Raw genomic sequence first — 19,619 nt, forward strand, 5'->3', positions numbered from 1 at the left:
TGGGGTATGTTAAGGGGAAGTGTTGTCTGACTAATTTGATTGGATATTATGATGTGGTGGTCACAGAGGAACTGGATGCAAAGAATAATTTTGATATCATATACTTGGATCTTAGGAAGCCTTTTGATACTGTTCCACGTGGAAGACTGCTGTACAAATTGGAGCAGTGTGGCATTAACGGTAAGTTGCTGCTATGGATAATGGGATGGTTGTGTTAGAAGACAGAGAGTGGTAATCAATGGTCTAATGTTATTAGTGGAGTACCCCAGGGTCCATTGTTGTTTTCTGTATTTATTAATGATATTGATGAAGGTATATCAGGCGTAATGTCTAAGTTTGTAGACGATATAAAGGTTGGCAGGGTTGTTAATGACAGTACGTTACTACATGTTATGGTCCTTGAGGTTGTCCCAGACATTCTCTCAGATATGCCAGACAAGCTGTTCTTGCTACCTGGGAGTCTAAAACGCTGATGGAACTGATATTCGGGTGACACTCAAGTCAAGTGGACCCAATTTCGGTGAAGTCCGGACGGTCTATGACAGCCAAATCCTCTGCTTGCACCTTCACGATGGTGGGACTGTTAGTAATCCTGGGTATAACCTTCATGCACAAGTACATGGTGGGTGACCACCCAGGTGTGAACCAACGTAAGCAGGGGTCGAGGTGTGTGAAATTTGCTCATATCCAGCCAGTTCCCACACCACATGGAGGAACGCCGCCCCTCTACGTTACCAGGCAGTACTAGGTGGTAGATGACTCATCAACCGGTGAAATACCACCACTTTGCTTATTGGAGGCTTGAAGTGGTGGAACCCATGTTTAGTCTCTAGAGCTAAGTTCCGGCCAACCCTTCCCTCTCTCTTCCATCATGCAGTATGATTGATGATTTTTGAGGTTATGATGAATGTCGTGGCGAGATCCAATATTCCTTACATTTCGAGGGTACAGCTCTAAAACGGTGTTCGCAGGCTGGCCGCTAGATAGTACACCGGACCAAACCTATTGGTAACTCTCTAGGAAGCTTCCGGATCAGCTAGTGTAAAATCTTGCTACCTCTACTCTGCCAGATAGTGACTGGAGGGAGTCCGAGTAGTGTGTATGCGGGGAGAATTGTCGAGGCCACGTTATATCAAGGATCGGGGTATATACTTACCTCATGTACGCCATATCCAAAAATTTCATTACTTCATACAGCATGTCCCACACACTCTTTCTTACTATTGAATATACCATGAATTGTCAAACTAATAGAGCAAGCTTATCTGTGAAAAGATCTAAACCTCACAAGCACTTCCTAATTCATTTCACAAATATACGTGGTCTCAATTCCAATCTCAACGATGTCCATTTCCACTTGCAGTCTTCCAAACCCCATGTACTTTTTCTGACTGAATCTCAGTTATCAGTTGATTCAACTACTGCTCATCTCAGATGTCCAAATTATTTGCTGTATAATTCCTTTCGCCTCAAAGGTGGTACTTGTGCATATGTCCGTTCTGATATTCCCTGTCAGAGACTTGGCAATTTGGAATCTCCTCTCTTTGATCTTCTCTGGCTTAAAATCTCTCTACCTCATTGTGTAAAATTCATCTGTTGTCTCTACCGTTCTCTCAACTCCACTAATCACTTGGAGCTCTTTGACTTCCTCTCTTTGCAACTTGACTTTCTCCAGTCCAACTTTCCTAACAGTGAGGTAATTTTCCTTGGTGATTTTAATGTTCACAACTCCAGCTGGCTTCCGTTTTCTAGTCACACCGACCCAGCAGGTCGAGATGCTGAGGCTTTTGCAATTACTAATGACCTAGCACAGATTGTTCATTTACCTACAAGAATACCAGACAATCCTAATCATACAGCCAATACGCTTGATCTTTTTCTCACAAACAACCCTTCTAAGTACAAGGTTGAAGTGAGAGGTCCTTTAGGCACTTCAGATCACAACTTGGTGATTGTCTCTTCTCCAATGGAACCTTTATCTCATGGCTATTCCCAACCTCGTATTGTTTGGCATTACAAGAATGCAAAATGGGATGACCTGCGAGACTTCTTTTCTTCTTTTCCTTGGTCTGATTACTGTTTCAAAACTTCTGATGTCAACGTTTGCTCAGATCGTGTCAGTAAAATTATTCTTGCAGGAATGGAATCCTTTATCCCACACTCCACTTTAAAATCTCGTCCTTTATCTAAACCTTGGTTTTCCAATAAATGTGCTAAGGCTGTCCAAGAGAAGAACGTTGCATATCGTAATTGGCTTGTTTCTAATTCTTCAGTTTCATTTTCTGCCTACACCAAAGCTCGCAACAATTGTAAAGCAGTTATTAATCAGTCCAAACTAGAGTTTGAACAGGCTAAGAGTAGAAAACTTGCTTCTTGCCCTAATGGTAGCCGAGCATTCTGGTCTCTTGCCAAAGCTTTGGCCGCAACTTTTGCCCATCTCTGCTCCCACCTCTGTCCAAACCAGATGGTTCTGTTGTCACTTCAGCCAAGGATAAAGCTGACCTGCTAGCATCCCATTTTTCTTCCAGCTCATGTATTAATGACCTTGGTAAAACACCTCCCACCATTCCTAACACGCTCCACTCAATGCCTCCTGTGGTCTTCCGTCAAAAGGATATCAGAAGGATTTTGATGAATCTCGATGCTACGAAAGCTCCAGGTCCTGATGGTATTTCTCCACTTGTTCTCAAAACCTGTGCTCCTGAACTTACTCCTATTCTTTGCCACCTTTTTTCACTTTCTTATTCCAAAGGTGTTTTTCCTTCTGCTTGGAAATTTGCTCATATCCAGCCAGTTCCTAAAAAGGGTGACAAATCCCTCCCATCCAATTATCGTCCCATTACAATTACTTCTACTCTTTCTAAAGTAATGGAGAAATCAATTAACCGCCAACTTTTAAACTACATAGAAACTTTCCATCTGATCAACGATCGCCGGTATGGATTCCGTCAGTGTCTATCCACTGGTGATATTCTGGCTCATGTTACCCATTTATGGACTAATTCAATGGAAAGGTTCGGTGAAACACAAGTAGTTGCTCTTGACATCTCAAAGGCTTTTGATCGTGTTTGGCATAAAGGTCTTCTAAACAAGCTTCCATCTTATGGTTTGCCAACTGTTTTTAGTAATTGGTTATCCAGTTTTCTCTCTGATCGCTCACTGAGGGTGATGGTAGATGGCTCTCTGTCTTCTAACTTCTCCACTAATGCTGGTGTCCCCCAAGGTTCAGTTCTTTTCCTCTTTTATATCAATGACTTTCTTCCATTGACTGGAAATCCTATCCATAGTTTTGCCGATGATAGCACATTGCATTCAACTTTCCATTTTGAGAAACCTTGTCCAGGTCAATCAGCTTCAAGTTCTCGAAAATCTGCTGCCAATTCCTTAAATGCCGATCTTCAGGTAATTCTCCAGTGGGGCAAAGAGAACTTAGTTGATTTCAACCCTTCTAAAACTCAATCTTGTCTTATATCTCGCAAAAAGGATTCTTCTGCTCCTATGCTTATCTTTAGTGACACTCCGATTTCTAGGCAAAATGATATATCTCTTTTGGGGATTACCCTGACTTCTAATCTCTCTCGGCACAAAAAAATTACAAATATTGCTTCCTCTGCATCTAAAAAACTTGGTTTTCTCTTTCGCTCTCGCCGTTACTTTTCTTCCAAACAGCTGCTCACTCTGTATAAATCGCAAATCCGCCCTGCCATGGAATATTGTTCCCACATCTGGGGTGGTGCCCCCAAAACCTCTCTCAGGCTTCTTGATTCCATTCAGAAGAGGGCAGTTAGGTTAATTAATGATTCATCTCTAACAGAGTCTCTCCACTCGCTTTCTCATAGACGCACTGTTTCTGCTGCATGCCTCTTCTACAGATACTTCCATGGGCACTGTTCTTCTGAATTGGCTTCTATAATTTCCACTCTCTCTTTCAAAACAGTCCGAACACGTGCTGCCACCAGCCAACATCCATTTACTGTCCAACTTCAAACCCACAGAACCAACTTTTCATCTTCCTCATTTATTCATTCAACTGCCGTTTTCTGGAACAACCTTCCTTCATACGTATTTCCTGAAAACTACAATCTACAGAAGTTCAAGTCCAATATCAACAAATATCTTCTTTCGTCTTCTCAACCTCCAACCCAAGCACGGTACTAAGTACTATAGGTTCTAATACCTCTCGTGTTTGGGGTTCTCATAAAAAAAAAAAAAAAAAAAAACAACAGGATTTAGAAAAGTTAAGTAGATGGGCTGAGAGGTGGCAATTGAAGTTTAACATTGACAAATGTAAAGTACTGCATATGAGTAGCAGTAATCCCAGAGTAACGTATGCACTGTGTGGTGCTACACTCAGGGTGGTAGAGAATGAAAAAGACTTGTGGGTAATTGTGCAGTAAGATATGAAGTTTTCTAAGCAGTGCAGAAATTCTACAAGAGTAGCTCATTGTGTCTTGTCACTGATATACAGGAATTTTTCTAGCAGGGATAAGGAGTGATTATTCCCATGTATAAGGCAATGGTCGGGCCATACCCGGAATACTATATATAGGTCTGGAGGCCTCATTTTAGGAAAGATGTAGAGCTGCTGGAATGAGTACAGAGAAGGGCATTAACCCCAGGGGCTTGCATCTGGTGCGTATAGGCTTGTTACACCCAGGGTCCTTAGCTGGATATCATCATTCCTCTTTTTCTTGGTGATTCCCTTCTGCTTCTTTCTCTCTCTCTCTTTCGGGGTAATTCAGAAAATTTTTTTTTTGCTGGTGCAGCATAAGTCTGAGTCTTCCTTGCACCATATGGTTAATAATAATAATATTAGTGAATGGAACAAATGGGTGCTCTTACCAAGAAAGGCTTAAGTTCTGCAAATTGCAGTGCTTAGAGAGTACGCACCTGCAAGGTGATCTGATTGAAGTGTACAGTATTAGGCCTTGAACGGTTTGAGCAATTTCGATACTGATGGGATTCTTCCTGTTGCCCAGATTAATCGCCTGAGGGGATATATATTCAAATTGAGGAAGACAGTTGTAGACTATATGTGCAGAAATCTGCCTTTAGCCAGCGGGTGGTTGATTGCTGCAACAAACTTATCTATTATTGTTGTAGAAGTTGACAGCTTAAATAAACTCTAGGCAGAACTAGACAAACATTTGAAGCGAATGGATGGGTGAATTGGGAAGGGTTTTGTGTTTTTTTTTTTTTTTTTTTTTTGGCTGGTGCTGTATAAGCTTCTTTTCTTGCATCATGCCTCTACTAATGTTAATTCTAAGGGAAGTTGAAATTAGGAAGACAAAAAAAACAGAGCTGGAAAACCATTAAAAAGTAGTACCCTCTTGGAGTGCACTTTATCAGATTGTGTCAATCTTAAACCTCTCATTGCTTGCCAAAAAAACACACACACACAACAATAAAAGTAACTTTTAACACTGTGAAAATACAAGCGCAAGTCTTTTCAATGTCATTGTCAATTACCACATAAGAGTCCACATAACAAGAGAAAGGATTTAAAGGCCTGTGGTTACATTAAGTGGAGAGTTCATGCATAACTGGAGAACTTATGTCAGGTTGTTAACTAATGGACCTAATTTTGTTTAAGCATCAGTTGTTTGAAGGGTGATCTGGCATTCAGTGTGCTTCAATACTGAATTTACTTTATACTGATTTATATTTAAATATTTATATGCATGCCATAAGTTAGTATCAGTATTGACATGTAATTTATGAATATAAACTTATCGTACAGCCCATTTTTTTGACCAGTATTCCATAAATGTCCTATTTTTTTCCCCAATCCAAATGTTATTCATTAACTTTGGACTAGTGAAAAATCTCAACTTAGTGTTGAAGCATTAAAAGCAGTTTTATTTGCAAAATTCAATCTTAGTTTAAATTGTTTAGAATTTGTAGGTGTGATTAAGAATCTATTAAAAAATGTTTTACACAAAGAATGTACAGAAATTATAAAAGTTTAAAGTTTGTCAGAACTGTGTGTTTTTATTGCTAGCTTGTCAGCTACCAAAGTTAATTATTTTGTAAATTTTTAAAACTTGGACAACTTAATTTTCCATAAAGAATAAAGAAGCTGCTAAAAAATAAAAACAACAAACATTTGAAACATGACTGTCTTCCTTATAATGATCACATAAATAAAAAATTTGTTTAATCTTATAATGCAGTTGTCTTATCATGAAAAACAAATGTACATTATTTGGTTGCTATGCAAATAACGTGCCTGCGTAGTGATTGGATGTAATGAAGTGCCTAATTTTCTAGTCTGTAACCTATGAATTTAGCTACATTATATGCATGTAAAATGAGGTTTAGAAAATCTGGTTGCTTTACATATATCCATATAAAATATGTTTATAATAATTTTTATTAAAATAAAATGAATTTATCAGCAAACTATAAATAAACTTTTTCAAATAACTCAAAATAAACTAGAAACATTTGTACTCAATATGAAAATCTTTATTAATCCAACATTTTGCATCAGTTGTAATCAAATTTTACAACATGTTATTCAGAATGCCATATCTGTCTAGATGTCCCTGGATCGTACTCTTAATCATTGCCTCTAAGATTTTATCTACTGCCTTTATGTATTGGTGATACATTGGCACTTCTCCAATCCAAAGGAATCTCTCCTGATTCCAAAGATTCTCTCATAATTAACTTCAATGGTTCAATACACTCCCTGTGGCCTACCTCAAAATTATTGGGTATATGCTTCAACTCCAGGAGCCTTACTTGCCTTTATGCTTGAAAGTTTTTCTAATAAACAGTCATCTGTAATTTCGAAATCACTAATTTTTTTCATATGGCTCAATCTCACTCACAAAGCCTCTTCCCCATATGAAGGGTCTGTCTTCAGTAAAGAAAGATTCAAGTACCTTTTCAAATCATCTGCTACATCAGCTGGGTTGTCTAAGACTTTCCCACACCCAGAACACAAGGGTCTGATCTGTTTCTCTTTTTTCTTCCTTGTTTTCACATACATAAAAAATTCCTTGCTCTCTTAGCTACTGCTTTCTCGTTATTATTATTATTATTCCATATGGTGCAAGGAAGCCTGAGGCTTATGCTGCACCAGCCAAAAAAAATTTCTGAACTACCCCGAGCGAGAGAGAGAGAGAGAAATAAAAGGGAATCGCCAAAGAAGAGAAAAACGATGATACCCAGCTCAGGACCCTGGGTGTGCCAAGCCCATACTCACCAGATGTGAGCTCCTGGAGTTATACACAGTCTTGGCCTCTCTCATTTTATCTGAGGTGTTATTACAAACCGACTTGTAGATTCTCTAGGTTTGAGTACTTTCATTGCTCTGTAACTATCCCATACTATCTTTTACTGCTCTATTTGACTGGCCAGCTCTGCATCCATCCATTTTGGCATCCTCCTGCAATATATTCTAAATGGTATGTATGCATTCATGGCACATGTGATTTTTACCTTAAAGGTATTTAATAATTCAAGTGTATTCTGCCCATTTAATAGATGCCATATAGCACCTTAAACTGTCACACTCCCCTCTTCTGAAATTAAAATCCATGCCTTTACTTTTAACTACTGCAACACCTTTCTTCATCTTCCAACTGACATTTGCTTGATCACTACCTGCCAGTGGTTCCTGTATTTTAAACCCTGTGATGTTATCTAATTTGAGTAATGTTGAGGTCAAGAATATCCTTGCACCTAGTATTATCTCTGACGTGCTGGTACAGATAATCATCATCTAGTTTATTTAGAAAAATTTTACCCCCCCCCCTTATTCCAGTCAATTTGGAGCAGAGTGAAGTCACCCATAATAAGATATTTGTGCTTGCTCGTCCATTCCGCCTGCATGTAAAGACTCTTGTCATACTCTTCATAATCTCCTGGTGTGTAGATTACTCCCACTCTCATTATACCTTTGCTTCCAACTAACTCATACCACACAGATTCTATGCTGGCAGGTGTAATTTCAGACTCAGCAAAAGCTCTTTTCATGCTCAGGCTGCTTTTGATAAGAAGCATTACACTACTAACCCCTCTATCATCCCTGTCTTTCCTAAATACATTATACATACCACATTGGAACTCACAATCCACAATTTTCAGGTGGTACTACATTTCTATTAGCCCTATTATGTTAGCATCAGTTGTCCTAACCATGAGTTCAAATTAAACCATTTTATTGAAAATACTCCTGTCATTACTGTAGACACACTTAAGACTAAGTATTATTCTATAGTTTACTGCCTTATACACTGCTTAAAGTTATTTAGGCTTGTTTCCCTACCTTTCTCAACCCGCTCATTTGAAACATTGTACACTCAGAACGTCTTGCCAACATCATGTTGTGGCAACAAACAGTTCTTGAGGTTAGTGCAAGCATTACTTTACCCATATCATCAGGTAAATGCGGATCTACGTTACTCTTCTCCCCCCCCCCCAACTAGCAGTTTTCCCAAACCCTTAAGGTATCCTCAGTGATACTGGCAAAAAACCTTCAGAAAAGAAAGACTACTTTCTTTTCTGAAGGTTTTTTCAAAAAATAAAGGACAGAAAGAGTTCTATTCAGAAAGGTACCTCTCCCCCCCCTCCATAATTCCACTATTGCTTGTGCAGATATTGTTCATTGCTTATGCTGATGATATTAAAATCTCGTTTATTGCCACCTCACCTGAAGAGGTAACAGCAAAACATTTCGCATATTAATGATGCTATTTTCACTATTTCAGTTTTTTGGCCTTCATACTAATATTTTTTATGTTAGTATCAGTGTTCTCCCTGATAATTTTGCCAGCCAGGTGGGGAAGTGTAATACTTCACAATATTATAAATTTTTTCTGTTATTTATAAATGTGAGTTAAGCAATCCAGAGCAAAAATTAATTGCATAATTTAATATTATATGCTCCTGTTGCATTGACCTCGATCGCATAGTATGTTTGAATTAATATTGATCGAGATCAGTGAACAGTACCATACGGTACCGTGAGAATCACTTAAATTTTAGCTGGGCGGTCAGTTAAATTCACCGGGCAGTGTATCCATTCGATAGGTCATGGGGAACACTGAGTATGAATTTAGTATTAGTTAATATTATATTTATTTCTCCTGGAAGACCTCTCTTTTTAATCTAATCCCTCTTACTGGAACTCAGTTCTAACTGATCTGGGGATGCTGTTTGATACTAAACTTATCTTTCATTCTCACATTGACTCTCTTAGAACTCTATCTCTCCATATGATATGGGTATTAAGACGGTAGCTTTTTCATGTCTCCTACCTGGTTATCATCCTCTACTTTATAAAATGCCTATCTTTCTTCTTTAGTGTTATTGTAGCTGAAGCCTGGTGCACTGCAGCAGGCTTCTTTCACGCTCCTCTTTCTGGAATATAGGCTATTGATTTGAGCAAACTTAAAAAATGGCCATGAATATACCAAATCTTGCACCAATAATAATTGAAAATTTAAACTGGGCCACACTTGGGGAGTTGCTCAGATAAAATCAGTACATGCTACGTCTAAACCCTTCTTGAATGCTTGATAGATGCAGACCTTTTCTATTTGGGATAAGATTGGCTGTCGTATTCCTCCGCTCCTCCCAGGAGTACTAGCCTTCATTAATACCTTTCTGTAATTGAATCTTTTCTCTCAGTAGGTTCTTCCTTTATCCCTCTTTTAAATGTATTCATTAGCTCAGTGTGGATATGTACTTATTCTTTGAGGCTCACTAATGCCACATATTAGCATAAGTAGAGGCATATGATGCAAGAAAGCAAGCTTATGCAGCATCAGCCAAAAAAAAAAAAAAAAACCACTTCCATTTCACCCCTGCATTCGTTTGAAATGCCTGTCCAGCTGAGCCTTAAATTTATTTAGGCTATCAACTTCCACAACTAGGGATGGAAGTCTGTTCCACCAACCAACTACCCACTGGCTAAAGGCAAATTTCCGCACATCTATCCTACATCTGTCTTTCCCCAATCTGAATTTATGCCCTCTCAGGTGATTATTCTGAGCAAGAGGAAGAATCCCATCGGCATTGAGCATGCTCAAACCATTCAAGGCTTTATACACCTCTATCAGATCACCTCGCCAGTGCCTAGTCTCCAGACACTGTAATTTGCAAAACTTAAGTCTTTCTTCGTAAGAGCAACCCTTTGTTCCATTCAATAATCTTGTTGCCCTTCTCTGTACTCATTCCAGCAGCTCTACATCCTTCTTGAAATGAGGCCTCCAGACCTGTATACAGTACTTAAAGTGTGGCCTGACCATTGCCTTATACAAGGGAATAATCACCTCCTTTTATTCCTTCTAGAAAAATTCCTGTATATCATTGACAAGACACCATGAGCTACTCTTGCAGCCCATGTGCGCTGCTCAGAGAACTTCATATCTGCCTGCACAATTACCCCCAGGTCCTTTTCATTCTCTACCACTGTCGGTGTAGTAGCACAGAGTTGCTCTGGGGTTCCCATATGTAGTACTTTACATTTGTCAATGTTAAACTTCATTTTCCACCATAGAGAAGAAAAATGCATGGGATGCATATAAATTATCAAGCGACTCAGAAGCCTATGGCAGATATAAGCTAGTCTGTAATCAGGTGACAAAGGAGGTTAGGCAGGCGAAGGCAGATTATGAGAAATCTTTGGCAAAAGATGCTAAGAAAAACAGCAAGGATTACTTTACTTATATAAACCCTAAAAGGAAGGGGATGAATCTGATTGGTCCACTTGACATCGATGGTTTGACTGTTGATGATCCTGCTCAGATAGCAAACAAACTGAATGAGTGTTTTGCGTCTACATTCACACATGAGGAATTATTAAGGTTTGAAAATGGCAGAAGGTTATGAAATTGTAGCAGGATACTTAATGATTTTGTAATAACTGAAAGCAAAGTGGAGGAGAAATTGTTGAAGTTAAACATAAGAAAAGCACCTGGGGTGGATGGGATCTATCCAGTTATATTAAAAGAGGCGGCAAAGCAACTAAGCAAACCCTTAGCCATAATTATGAGAGCATCCTTGGACTCAGGAGAGGTTCCCACGGATTGGAGATGTGCAAATGTATCCCCAATTCACAAAGGGGGATCGAAGGGTGACACGAGTAATTACAGACCAGTTAGTTTAACTTCTGTTCCAGGTAAAATAATGGAGTCACTGGTTAAAGATGCAATGCAGGATCATCTAGACAAGACTGCAGCAATAATTCAGACATAGCATGGGTTTGTTAAGGGAAAGTCTTGTCTGACAAATTTGATAGGATATTATGATGTGGTTACAAAGGAACCGGATGCAAAAAATAATTTTGATATCATATATTTGGATTTCAGGAAAGCTTTTGACACTGTTGCGCATGGAAGACTATTGTACAAATTGGAGCAGAATGGTATTAAGAGTAAGTTGCTACAATGGATAAAAGGATGGTTAAGTGGGAGAAGACAGAGGGTGGTAATCAATGGGTGCTGCTCTTCTTGGACTAATGTTATTAGTGGAGTCCCACAACATTTGGTGTTGGGTCCACTGTTACTTTGTATATTTATCAATGATATTGATGAAGGTATATCAGGCTTAGTATAGAAGATAGTAGAAGATACAAAGATTGGCAGAGTTGTTAATGACAGTAATGGCAGTGTGCTACTGCAACAGGATCTAGATAATTTGGGCAGATGGGCTAAGAAGTGGCAACTGAAGTTTAACCTTGACAAATGCAAAGTACTGCATACGGGTAGAAGTAACCCTAGAGAAACGTACCAACTGTGTGGTACTACACTTAAGGTGGTAGAAAATGAAAAAGACCTGGGAGTAATCGTGCAGTCAGATATGAAGTTTTCTGAGCAATGCAGACAGGCTGCCAGGGCAGGTCATGGGGTTTTGTCAATGATATATAGGAATTTTGCTAGCAGGGAAAAGGAGGTGATTATTCCTCTGTATAAGGCAATGGTCAGGCCACGCCTTGAGTACTGCTTACAGGTCTGGAGGCTTCATTTTAGGAAGGATGTAGATTTACTTGAGCATGTATAGAGAAGGGCAACAAGATTGGTGAGGGTAATGAAGGGATCCTCTTACCAAGAGAGTCTTAAGTTCTGCAAATTGCAGTGGCTGGAGACTAGGCACCTGCGCGGTGATCTGATTGAGGTGTATAAGGCCTTGAATGGGTTGAGCACGCTGAATTCTGATGCGATCCTTCCACTTGTTCAGATTACGAACCTAAGGGGGCATAAATTCAAATTAAGAAAAGACAGATGTAGATTAGATGTGCGGAAATTTGCCTTTAGCCAGCGGGTGGTTAATTGCTGGAACAAACTTCCATCTGTCGTTGTGGAAGTTGGTAGGTTGAATAAATTTAAGGAGGAACTGGACAGGCATTTGGAGGGAATGGTGTGATTTTTCTTTTCTTTTCTTTTTTTTGGCTGATGCTGCATAAGCTTATACACTTGCTTTCTTGCATCAAATGCCACTGCTACTACTGCTACCTCTTAGCCCATCTGCTCAACTTTTCTAGATCCTGTTGCAGCAGTGTACTGTCAGTAGTGTCCTTAACAACCCTGCCAACCTTTGTATCATCTGCAAACTTGGACATTAAGCTTGATATACCATTATCAATATCATTTATAAATATGATGAGCAGTGTCCATTGATTACCACTCTCTGTCTTCTCCCCCTCAACCATCCCTTTATACATAGCAGCAATTTGCCTCCAGTGCCACACTGCTCCAATTTGTTCAGCAGTCTTCCATGTGCAGCAGTATCAAAAGCCTTTCTAAAATCCAAATATATAATATCAAAGTTATTCCCTGCATCCAGTTATTTTGTGACTGCATCATAGTATCCAGTCAAATTGTCAGGCAAGATTTTCCCTTAACAAAACCATGCTGTGTCCGAGCTATAACTGAAGTCTTGTCTAGATGATCCTGCAGGCTTCTTTAACCAGTGCCTCCATTAATTTTCCTGGAACAGAAGTTAAACTCACAGGTCTATAATTACTTGTGTCAGCCTTTGATCCTCCTTTGTGAATTGGGGTCAGATTTGCACATCTCCAGTCTATGGGTAAGGGTTTGCTTACTTCCTTTGTTGCATCCTTTAATATAACTGGATAGATCCCATCCAGCCCAGGTGCCTTTCTTATGTTTAACTTCAACAATTTCTCCTCCACTTTCCTCTCAGTTATTACAAAATCATCTAGCTCACTGCCAGAGTTTATTTCACCTCTGGCATTCCCCTCCCTGAATAGCTCCTCATGTGTGAATGTAGATGCAAAATACTCGTTTAGTTTGTTAGCCACCTGAGCATAATCCTCAACTGTTGAACCATCAATATCCACTGAACCGATGTGATTCATCCCTTTCCTTCTAGAGTTTGCATAGGTAAAGAACTTTTTTGTTTTTCTTTGCATCCTTTGCCAAGGATTTCTCATAATCTGCCTTTGCCTGCCTAATCTCCTTTGTGACTTGGTTACAGACCAGCTTATACCTATCATAGGCTTCCATGTCAGCCATTAATTTATATATATCCCATGCATTTTTCTTCTCTGCCATATGTCTCATTAGTTCATCTGACATCCATTTAGGCTAAACCTTGAACAATATTTCTTAGTTGGTATGTAAAGCCTAGTAGCTTCCAAGATAAGTTCTTTGAATGCTTCCCATTTTGAATTTGCTGTTGATAACATCATCAGTTGCTCCCACTGTATAGAATTTAAATATTGTCTCAGATCATCATAGTTGCCTTTATGAAAGCAAAAACCCTTCCCTTTACCCCTGATTGTAGTTACCTTTTTGAGTAAATCCCACTTCAGCACACTGTGATCACTGCTACCTAGTGGTTCCTTTATCTGCAGATTCTTAATGCATGAAGAATCACTACTGATAATCAGATCAAGAGTATTACTCCCTCTGGTTGCTTCCCGAACATGCTGATATAGAATACAATCATCCAATAAATCCACAAAAGCCTTGCTAGTGTGTGAGTGACCAATCCACAAATTCCAGTCAATATCTGGGAAATTAAAATCCCCCATTATAAGTCTCTCTGATTTACTGGCCTACTCTATTTCCCTATACAGTTTCTTATTATACTCATCAGAATCATTAGGCCTATAGCACACTCCTACTCTCAATTTTGATCTCCCAATGCCTATGTCACACCAAACTGACTCAACACTGCACTGTCCAGCGATGTCGACTGGCTTCACTTCCTTGGATTTTATGTGTTTCTTAACTAATAGCATAACCCCTCCTCCCTTCCTATCCTGTCTGTCCTTTCTGTACACATTGTACTCCTTAAATTCCAGTTCTGCATTCCTTATATCTGTGTGACACCACGTCTCTGATATCCCAACAATATCTGGCTTTGATGTTTTGAGCAATATCTCAAATTCATCAAATTTATTTACCAAACTCCTAGCATTGTTGTACACTAAGTATATATACACCTGTTCCTATTAGCTACCCTAACACAACCAATGTGTTTACTTGTACCAAATGACTGATATGTACAATATGACTGAACTGTTGGTGCCATCCTATCTTCTAAACTTGTACACTACAAGTTATTGTATCTATGGATTTTTTTTTAAATATGACCTATTTTATTATGTATGGATTTTTTTTTAATCTATGAATCCTTCTGGTCTCGGCAGTAACAGGTGTTCCACCAGTGAGAGACTGTAATTCTTTAGCCCAACAAAATAAATGGATGTTTATTTATTTATTTACTATCTGAAGATAAGATTAACATTAGTATTAGTAGTGGAAAATGGTGATACAAGGAAGCAAGCTTATATCACATCAGCCAAAAAAAAAGAAAAGAAAATAAAGAAAACCTGCCGCCTCACTGTCTTCTCCCTCTAATTTGTCTAATTCTACTTTAAAGTTTTTCAAAGTATCAACTTCATAATATTTAGCTGGAAATTTGTTCCAAAAATCGATCACTATCTTGCAGGATAGATATGTGAAAAACAAATTTTCACATATCTATCCTGCAAACCACCCTTTTTTCAGTTTAAATTTACATACTCTGTGTGTTATCTGAGAAAGAACAAGGACACCATCAGCATTTGTTTTTATTACCTTCAGATAAGAAAATAAGATATAAGAATTTCATGTTTTATAGTTAGTTTTATAATATTTGAACTATTCCCAGTTATTTTCTTCAGGTTTTTTAATTTTCTATATAACATTTTTTCATACTAGTATTGCTATGACAGAGAAAGTTCCCCCTTCAGCTAATCAGTCTGCTTTACTGGAGCAGTATTTAATCCTGGCAAGGTCTGCTAAAGGAGCTGCAGCTGTTGAACTTATCAAACAAGTCCTAGAAGCTCCAGGAATATATGTATTTGGAGAGCTATTGGATATACCAAATATTCAAGAGGTATATATAAATATATATATTTATTTATTTTTTTCCCCTATGCAGGGATATCAAGATTCTGTTATTCTGGTACCATTTATCGAGAAGTAACATAATATTATATGATGTAAGCATTATTTATTAGAATTTAGGAATAAGAATTATTCATTTCATTAATTATAATTTATTCATCTACCGAATAAAAATAATATCTACCAGATCCAGTGAACAATATTTTATATTACAACATATTTAAGCTATACTAACATTATTGATGTAGTTTGTAATACTAATGACCTCACTCAACTTGTTCATTTACCTACAAGAATATCAGACAGTCCTAACTACATAATTAACACCCTTGATTGTTTTCTCACCCAACAACCTTTCCTAGTACACAATCAATGTTAGTGGTCCTGTAGGCACTTCAGATCACGACTTGATGATTGTCTCTTTACCATTGGAGCCACTTTCTCGTGGCTCAACTTCGTGTTGTTTAGCATTATAGTAGTGTGAAATGGAATCTGTATGATTTCTGTTCTTTGTTCCCTTGGCTCGATTATTTTAAATCCTTTGTTTGCTCAGATTGTGTCTATAAAATTTTTCTTGTAGTGATGAAATCCTTTATTTTGCATTCCACCCTGAAATTTTGTTCTTTATTTAAACCGTGGTTTTTCATCTTAAATTAGGAAACACTTCCATTAGTTAGAAGAATTCACTTTGTTCTTTATACAAAACATTAACAAAATTCTTAAATAATACAAGCTTTATATGCAAATGTGGAAGAACTTTTTTTTGGTTCAACCAGTGGAACATATTTTATATTACTTCTCCCTGGTAAAAAATTCCTCCCTCTTTTTCCACTGCTGCACAGTGTAATGTTTTTTCTGTTGCCTGATTGCCCCACAAACTGAACTGTAAACCAGTTAAGATTGCCACAGACATGACAAACAAAGTTATACTTTATTGTGCTCAGGATTTTGGATATACTTGCATATGTTTCTTTCATGTCAACAACACGAAGTTGATTGTGCAGAAAAACTGTTTTTAAACTTAATTTTGAGGCATCAATAAATATATGCCACTCATTAGGATTGTGTTCAATGTCCACTTCATTCAGACTACTAAAAAAAAAGTTTTCAAAATATTTTGTCTTCCATAAAAAAAATTTTGAAAACACTTTGTGACATTTTCAGTACACTGTAATTTTAGTTCCTGCTTTAGTAACTGTTGTAATCTAAAATCAAGGAGTTCTACTTGTTCAGGGTGGCCATATTTTAAAAACTGGTAAGCAAGACAACTTGAAACGAAATGTGTAGTATAGCATTTTTTCCTTCAAAAAGTAAAAGAAAAATATAAAATTACAGTTAAAATACATTTTTTTATCTATCAATCAATCAATCATAGTATTTATTTGTTATATGATTTTTGTTAATATGTATTTGTCCTATATAAACTATAATATTACTTACAACAGTTATTTTAAAAATAGTGAGGACTACTTTTACTTACTTTATATATTTTTCCTTTATGTTTTGCTAGTTTTAAAATTTCTTCTCCTCCTGAAGATTTTAAAAAGTTTTAAATTCTGAATAGGATATATTATAGTTTTCTTTTGCCATAAGTTCAGCCTCTACATTTTCTAATAAAAGATGGTTTCTCTCTTTCCACCAAGCAGTTTCATTAAACTGAAAACTCTTTCTGATGAAGCATTTGAATGTGGAATGCTGAATATGGAGCATACAGTTATTATTATTATTATCCACACAGTGCAAGGAAGCGCTGCACCAGCCAAAAAAAATTCCTGAGTTACCTTGAGAGAGAGAGAGAGAGAGAGAGAGAGAGAGAGAGAGAGAGAGAGAGAGAGAGAGTCAGAAGTAGAAAGGAATCACCGAGAGAGAGTCAGAAGTATGCTATGGATAAAGGGGTGGTTGAGGGGGAGAAGACAGAGTGGTAATCAATGGACACTGCTCATCGTGGACTAATGTTATTAGTGGAGTCCCTCAGGGCTCAGTGTTGGGTCCATTATTGTTTTCTGTATTTATAAATGATATTGATGATGGTATATCAAGCTTAATGTCCAAGTTTGCAGACGATACAAAGGTTGGCAGGGTTGTCAAGGACACTACTGACACTATGCTGCTGCAACAGGATCTTTAAAGGTTGAGCAGATGGGCTGAGAGGTGGCAAATGAAGTTTAACATTGACAAATGTAAAGTACTACACATGGGAAACAGCAACCCCAGAGCAACGTATCAACTCTGTGGTACTACACTGACAGTGGTAGAGAATGAAAGGGACTTGGGGGTGGTTGTGCAGGCAGATATGAAGTTCTCTGAGCAGTGCAGACGGGCTGCAAGAGTAGCTCATGGAGTATTGTCAATGATATACAGGAATTTTTCCAGCAGGGATAAGGAGGTGATTATTCCCTTGTATAAGGCAATGGTCAGGCCACACCTAGAGTACTGTATACAGGTCTGGAGGCCTCATTTGAAGAAGGATGTAGAGCTGCTGGAATGAGTACAGAGAAGGGCAACAAGATTAGTGAATGGAACAAAGGGGTGCTCTTACGAAGAAAGGCTTAAGTTTTGCAAATTACAGTGTCTGGAGACTAGGCACCAGTGAGGTGATCTGATAGAGGTGTATAAAGTCTTGAATGGTTTGAGCATACTCAGTGCTGATGGGATTCTTCCTCTAGCTCAGAAAAATCACCTGAGAGGGCATAAATTCAAATTGAGGAAAGACAGATGTAGGATAGACGTGCGGAAATTTGCCTTTAGCCAGCGGGTGGTTGGTTGGTGGAACAGACTTCCATCCCTTGTAGTGGAGGTTGATAGCCTAAATAAGTTTAAGGCTCAGGTATTTTGAACGAACAGAGGGGGTGAAGTGGAAGTGGGTTTTTTTTTTTTTTTTTTTTTGGCTGATGCTGCATAAGCTTGCTTTCTTGCATCAAATGCCTCTACTAATGCTAATGCTAGAAGTAGAAAGGAATCACCAAGAGAGAGAGAGAGAGAGAGAGAGAGAGAGAGAGAGAGAGAGAGAGAGAGAGAGAGAGAGAGAGAGTCAGAAGTAGAAAGGAATCACCAAGAGAGAGAGAGAGAGAGAGAGAGTCAGAAGTAGAAAGGAATCACCAAGAGAGAGAGAGAGAGTCAGAAGTAGAAAGGAATCACCAAGAGAGAGAGTGTGAGTCAGAAGTAGAAAGGAATCACCAAGAGAGAGAGAGAGTCAGAAGTAGAAAGGAATCACCAAGATATCCAGCTCAGGACCCTGGATGTGCCAAGCTGAGACAAATTGTTTGCCTCTGGAAATATTGAGAAAAATTGCACCCATTTTTTTGTTAACATGCGTTTTCTTTTCTTCATTACTCAGTGACGAACAAAATGCCTTTAGACTTTCTCATTTTTCTCTTGTTATTAGAATTCATTTTTAACACATCTATTAGATTCCAATAAGAATTAATTAAAAATACTTAAAATTAAATTAACAGTTTTATCCTCTCTTATCGGGACAAATGATGGTATTATTGGGAAGTGGGATTTGGGAATTGGGATTTAGAACTTGAAGTTCTAAATCGGGATGGTTGGCCACCCTGTGCCTGTTATTTAGATAAGTTTAAATCACAAACTGAGTGATTTAAACTTATCTAAAGTCGTTTAAACTTATCAGCTCTTCTTGCCTAATTAAATACAACTTGTTTTAATTTCTGATTAGTCCAAATCTATTGAAACAGACAGTCCAGCAAAGTCTGCAACATAAGAATCCTTGCTGTATTCAGCACTGCTTTTTTTAATCCCATGATTTTGGGGACCTGATATTGGTAGGTCTTCATTATGTGGAATAAGCATTATTGCAGATTATATGTTTGGGTATTTGATGTTGTGATATTGTTTTCATGTAGAAATAGCAATTGCTAATGTGGTTACGTGATTCTTGCCACACTATAGGAACAACAAAAGGCATACTTTTAATTTTCATACCTACATTCTCAGATTTGTGGTTTATAGTGCATCACATATGTGGAGCCCAAGTTTTGTCTTGATCACCAAATGATTCAACCACTTCCTTTGTTTCTGCTTAAACATTTTAACAAATACAATCCTAAGAAAAACATCAAAAGAAACAAAGAATATGATATGCAAATAAACTATACACATACTCTGACTGCAACTGTTATTCCTTTACTGAAAGAGAGTGGAAAGAGGCAGACAGACAAGGTTGAAAACGTTTATCCCCCAATACTGGGGGATTAACATTTTTCCTTGGGAGAATACCAGAAG

General features: G+C 38.0%; 1 protein-coding gene across 2 annotated transcripts in view; it reads left to right on the forward strand.

The window, feature by feature from the left end:
- Nucleotides 1–19,619, forward strand: part of CSN7 (COP9 signalosome subunit 7) — an 81,081-nt gene that overhangs the window by 6,569 nt on the left and 54,893 nt on the right. For both annotated transcript variants that reach the window (XM_090373158.1, XM_090373157.1), the window contains exon 2: nt 15,186–15,363. In XM_090373158.1, the coding sequence (XP_090229284.1) occupies nt 15,193–15,363 (171 nt within the window). In that variant the 5' untranslated portion in view covers nt 15,186–15,192. The remainder of the gene's footprint in view (nt 1–15,185; nt 15,364–19,619) is intronic.

Source organism: Mastigoproctus giganteus, chromosome 5, assembly GCF_048544385.1.
Source record: "Mastigoproctus giganteus isolate SK-2022 chromosome 5, ASM4854438v1, whole genome shotgun sequence".
In the NCBI taxonomy this organism is placed as follows: Eukaryota; Metazoa; Arthropoda; class Arachnida; order Uropygi; family Thelyphonidae; genus Mastigoproctus; species Mastigoproctus giganteus.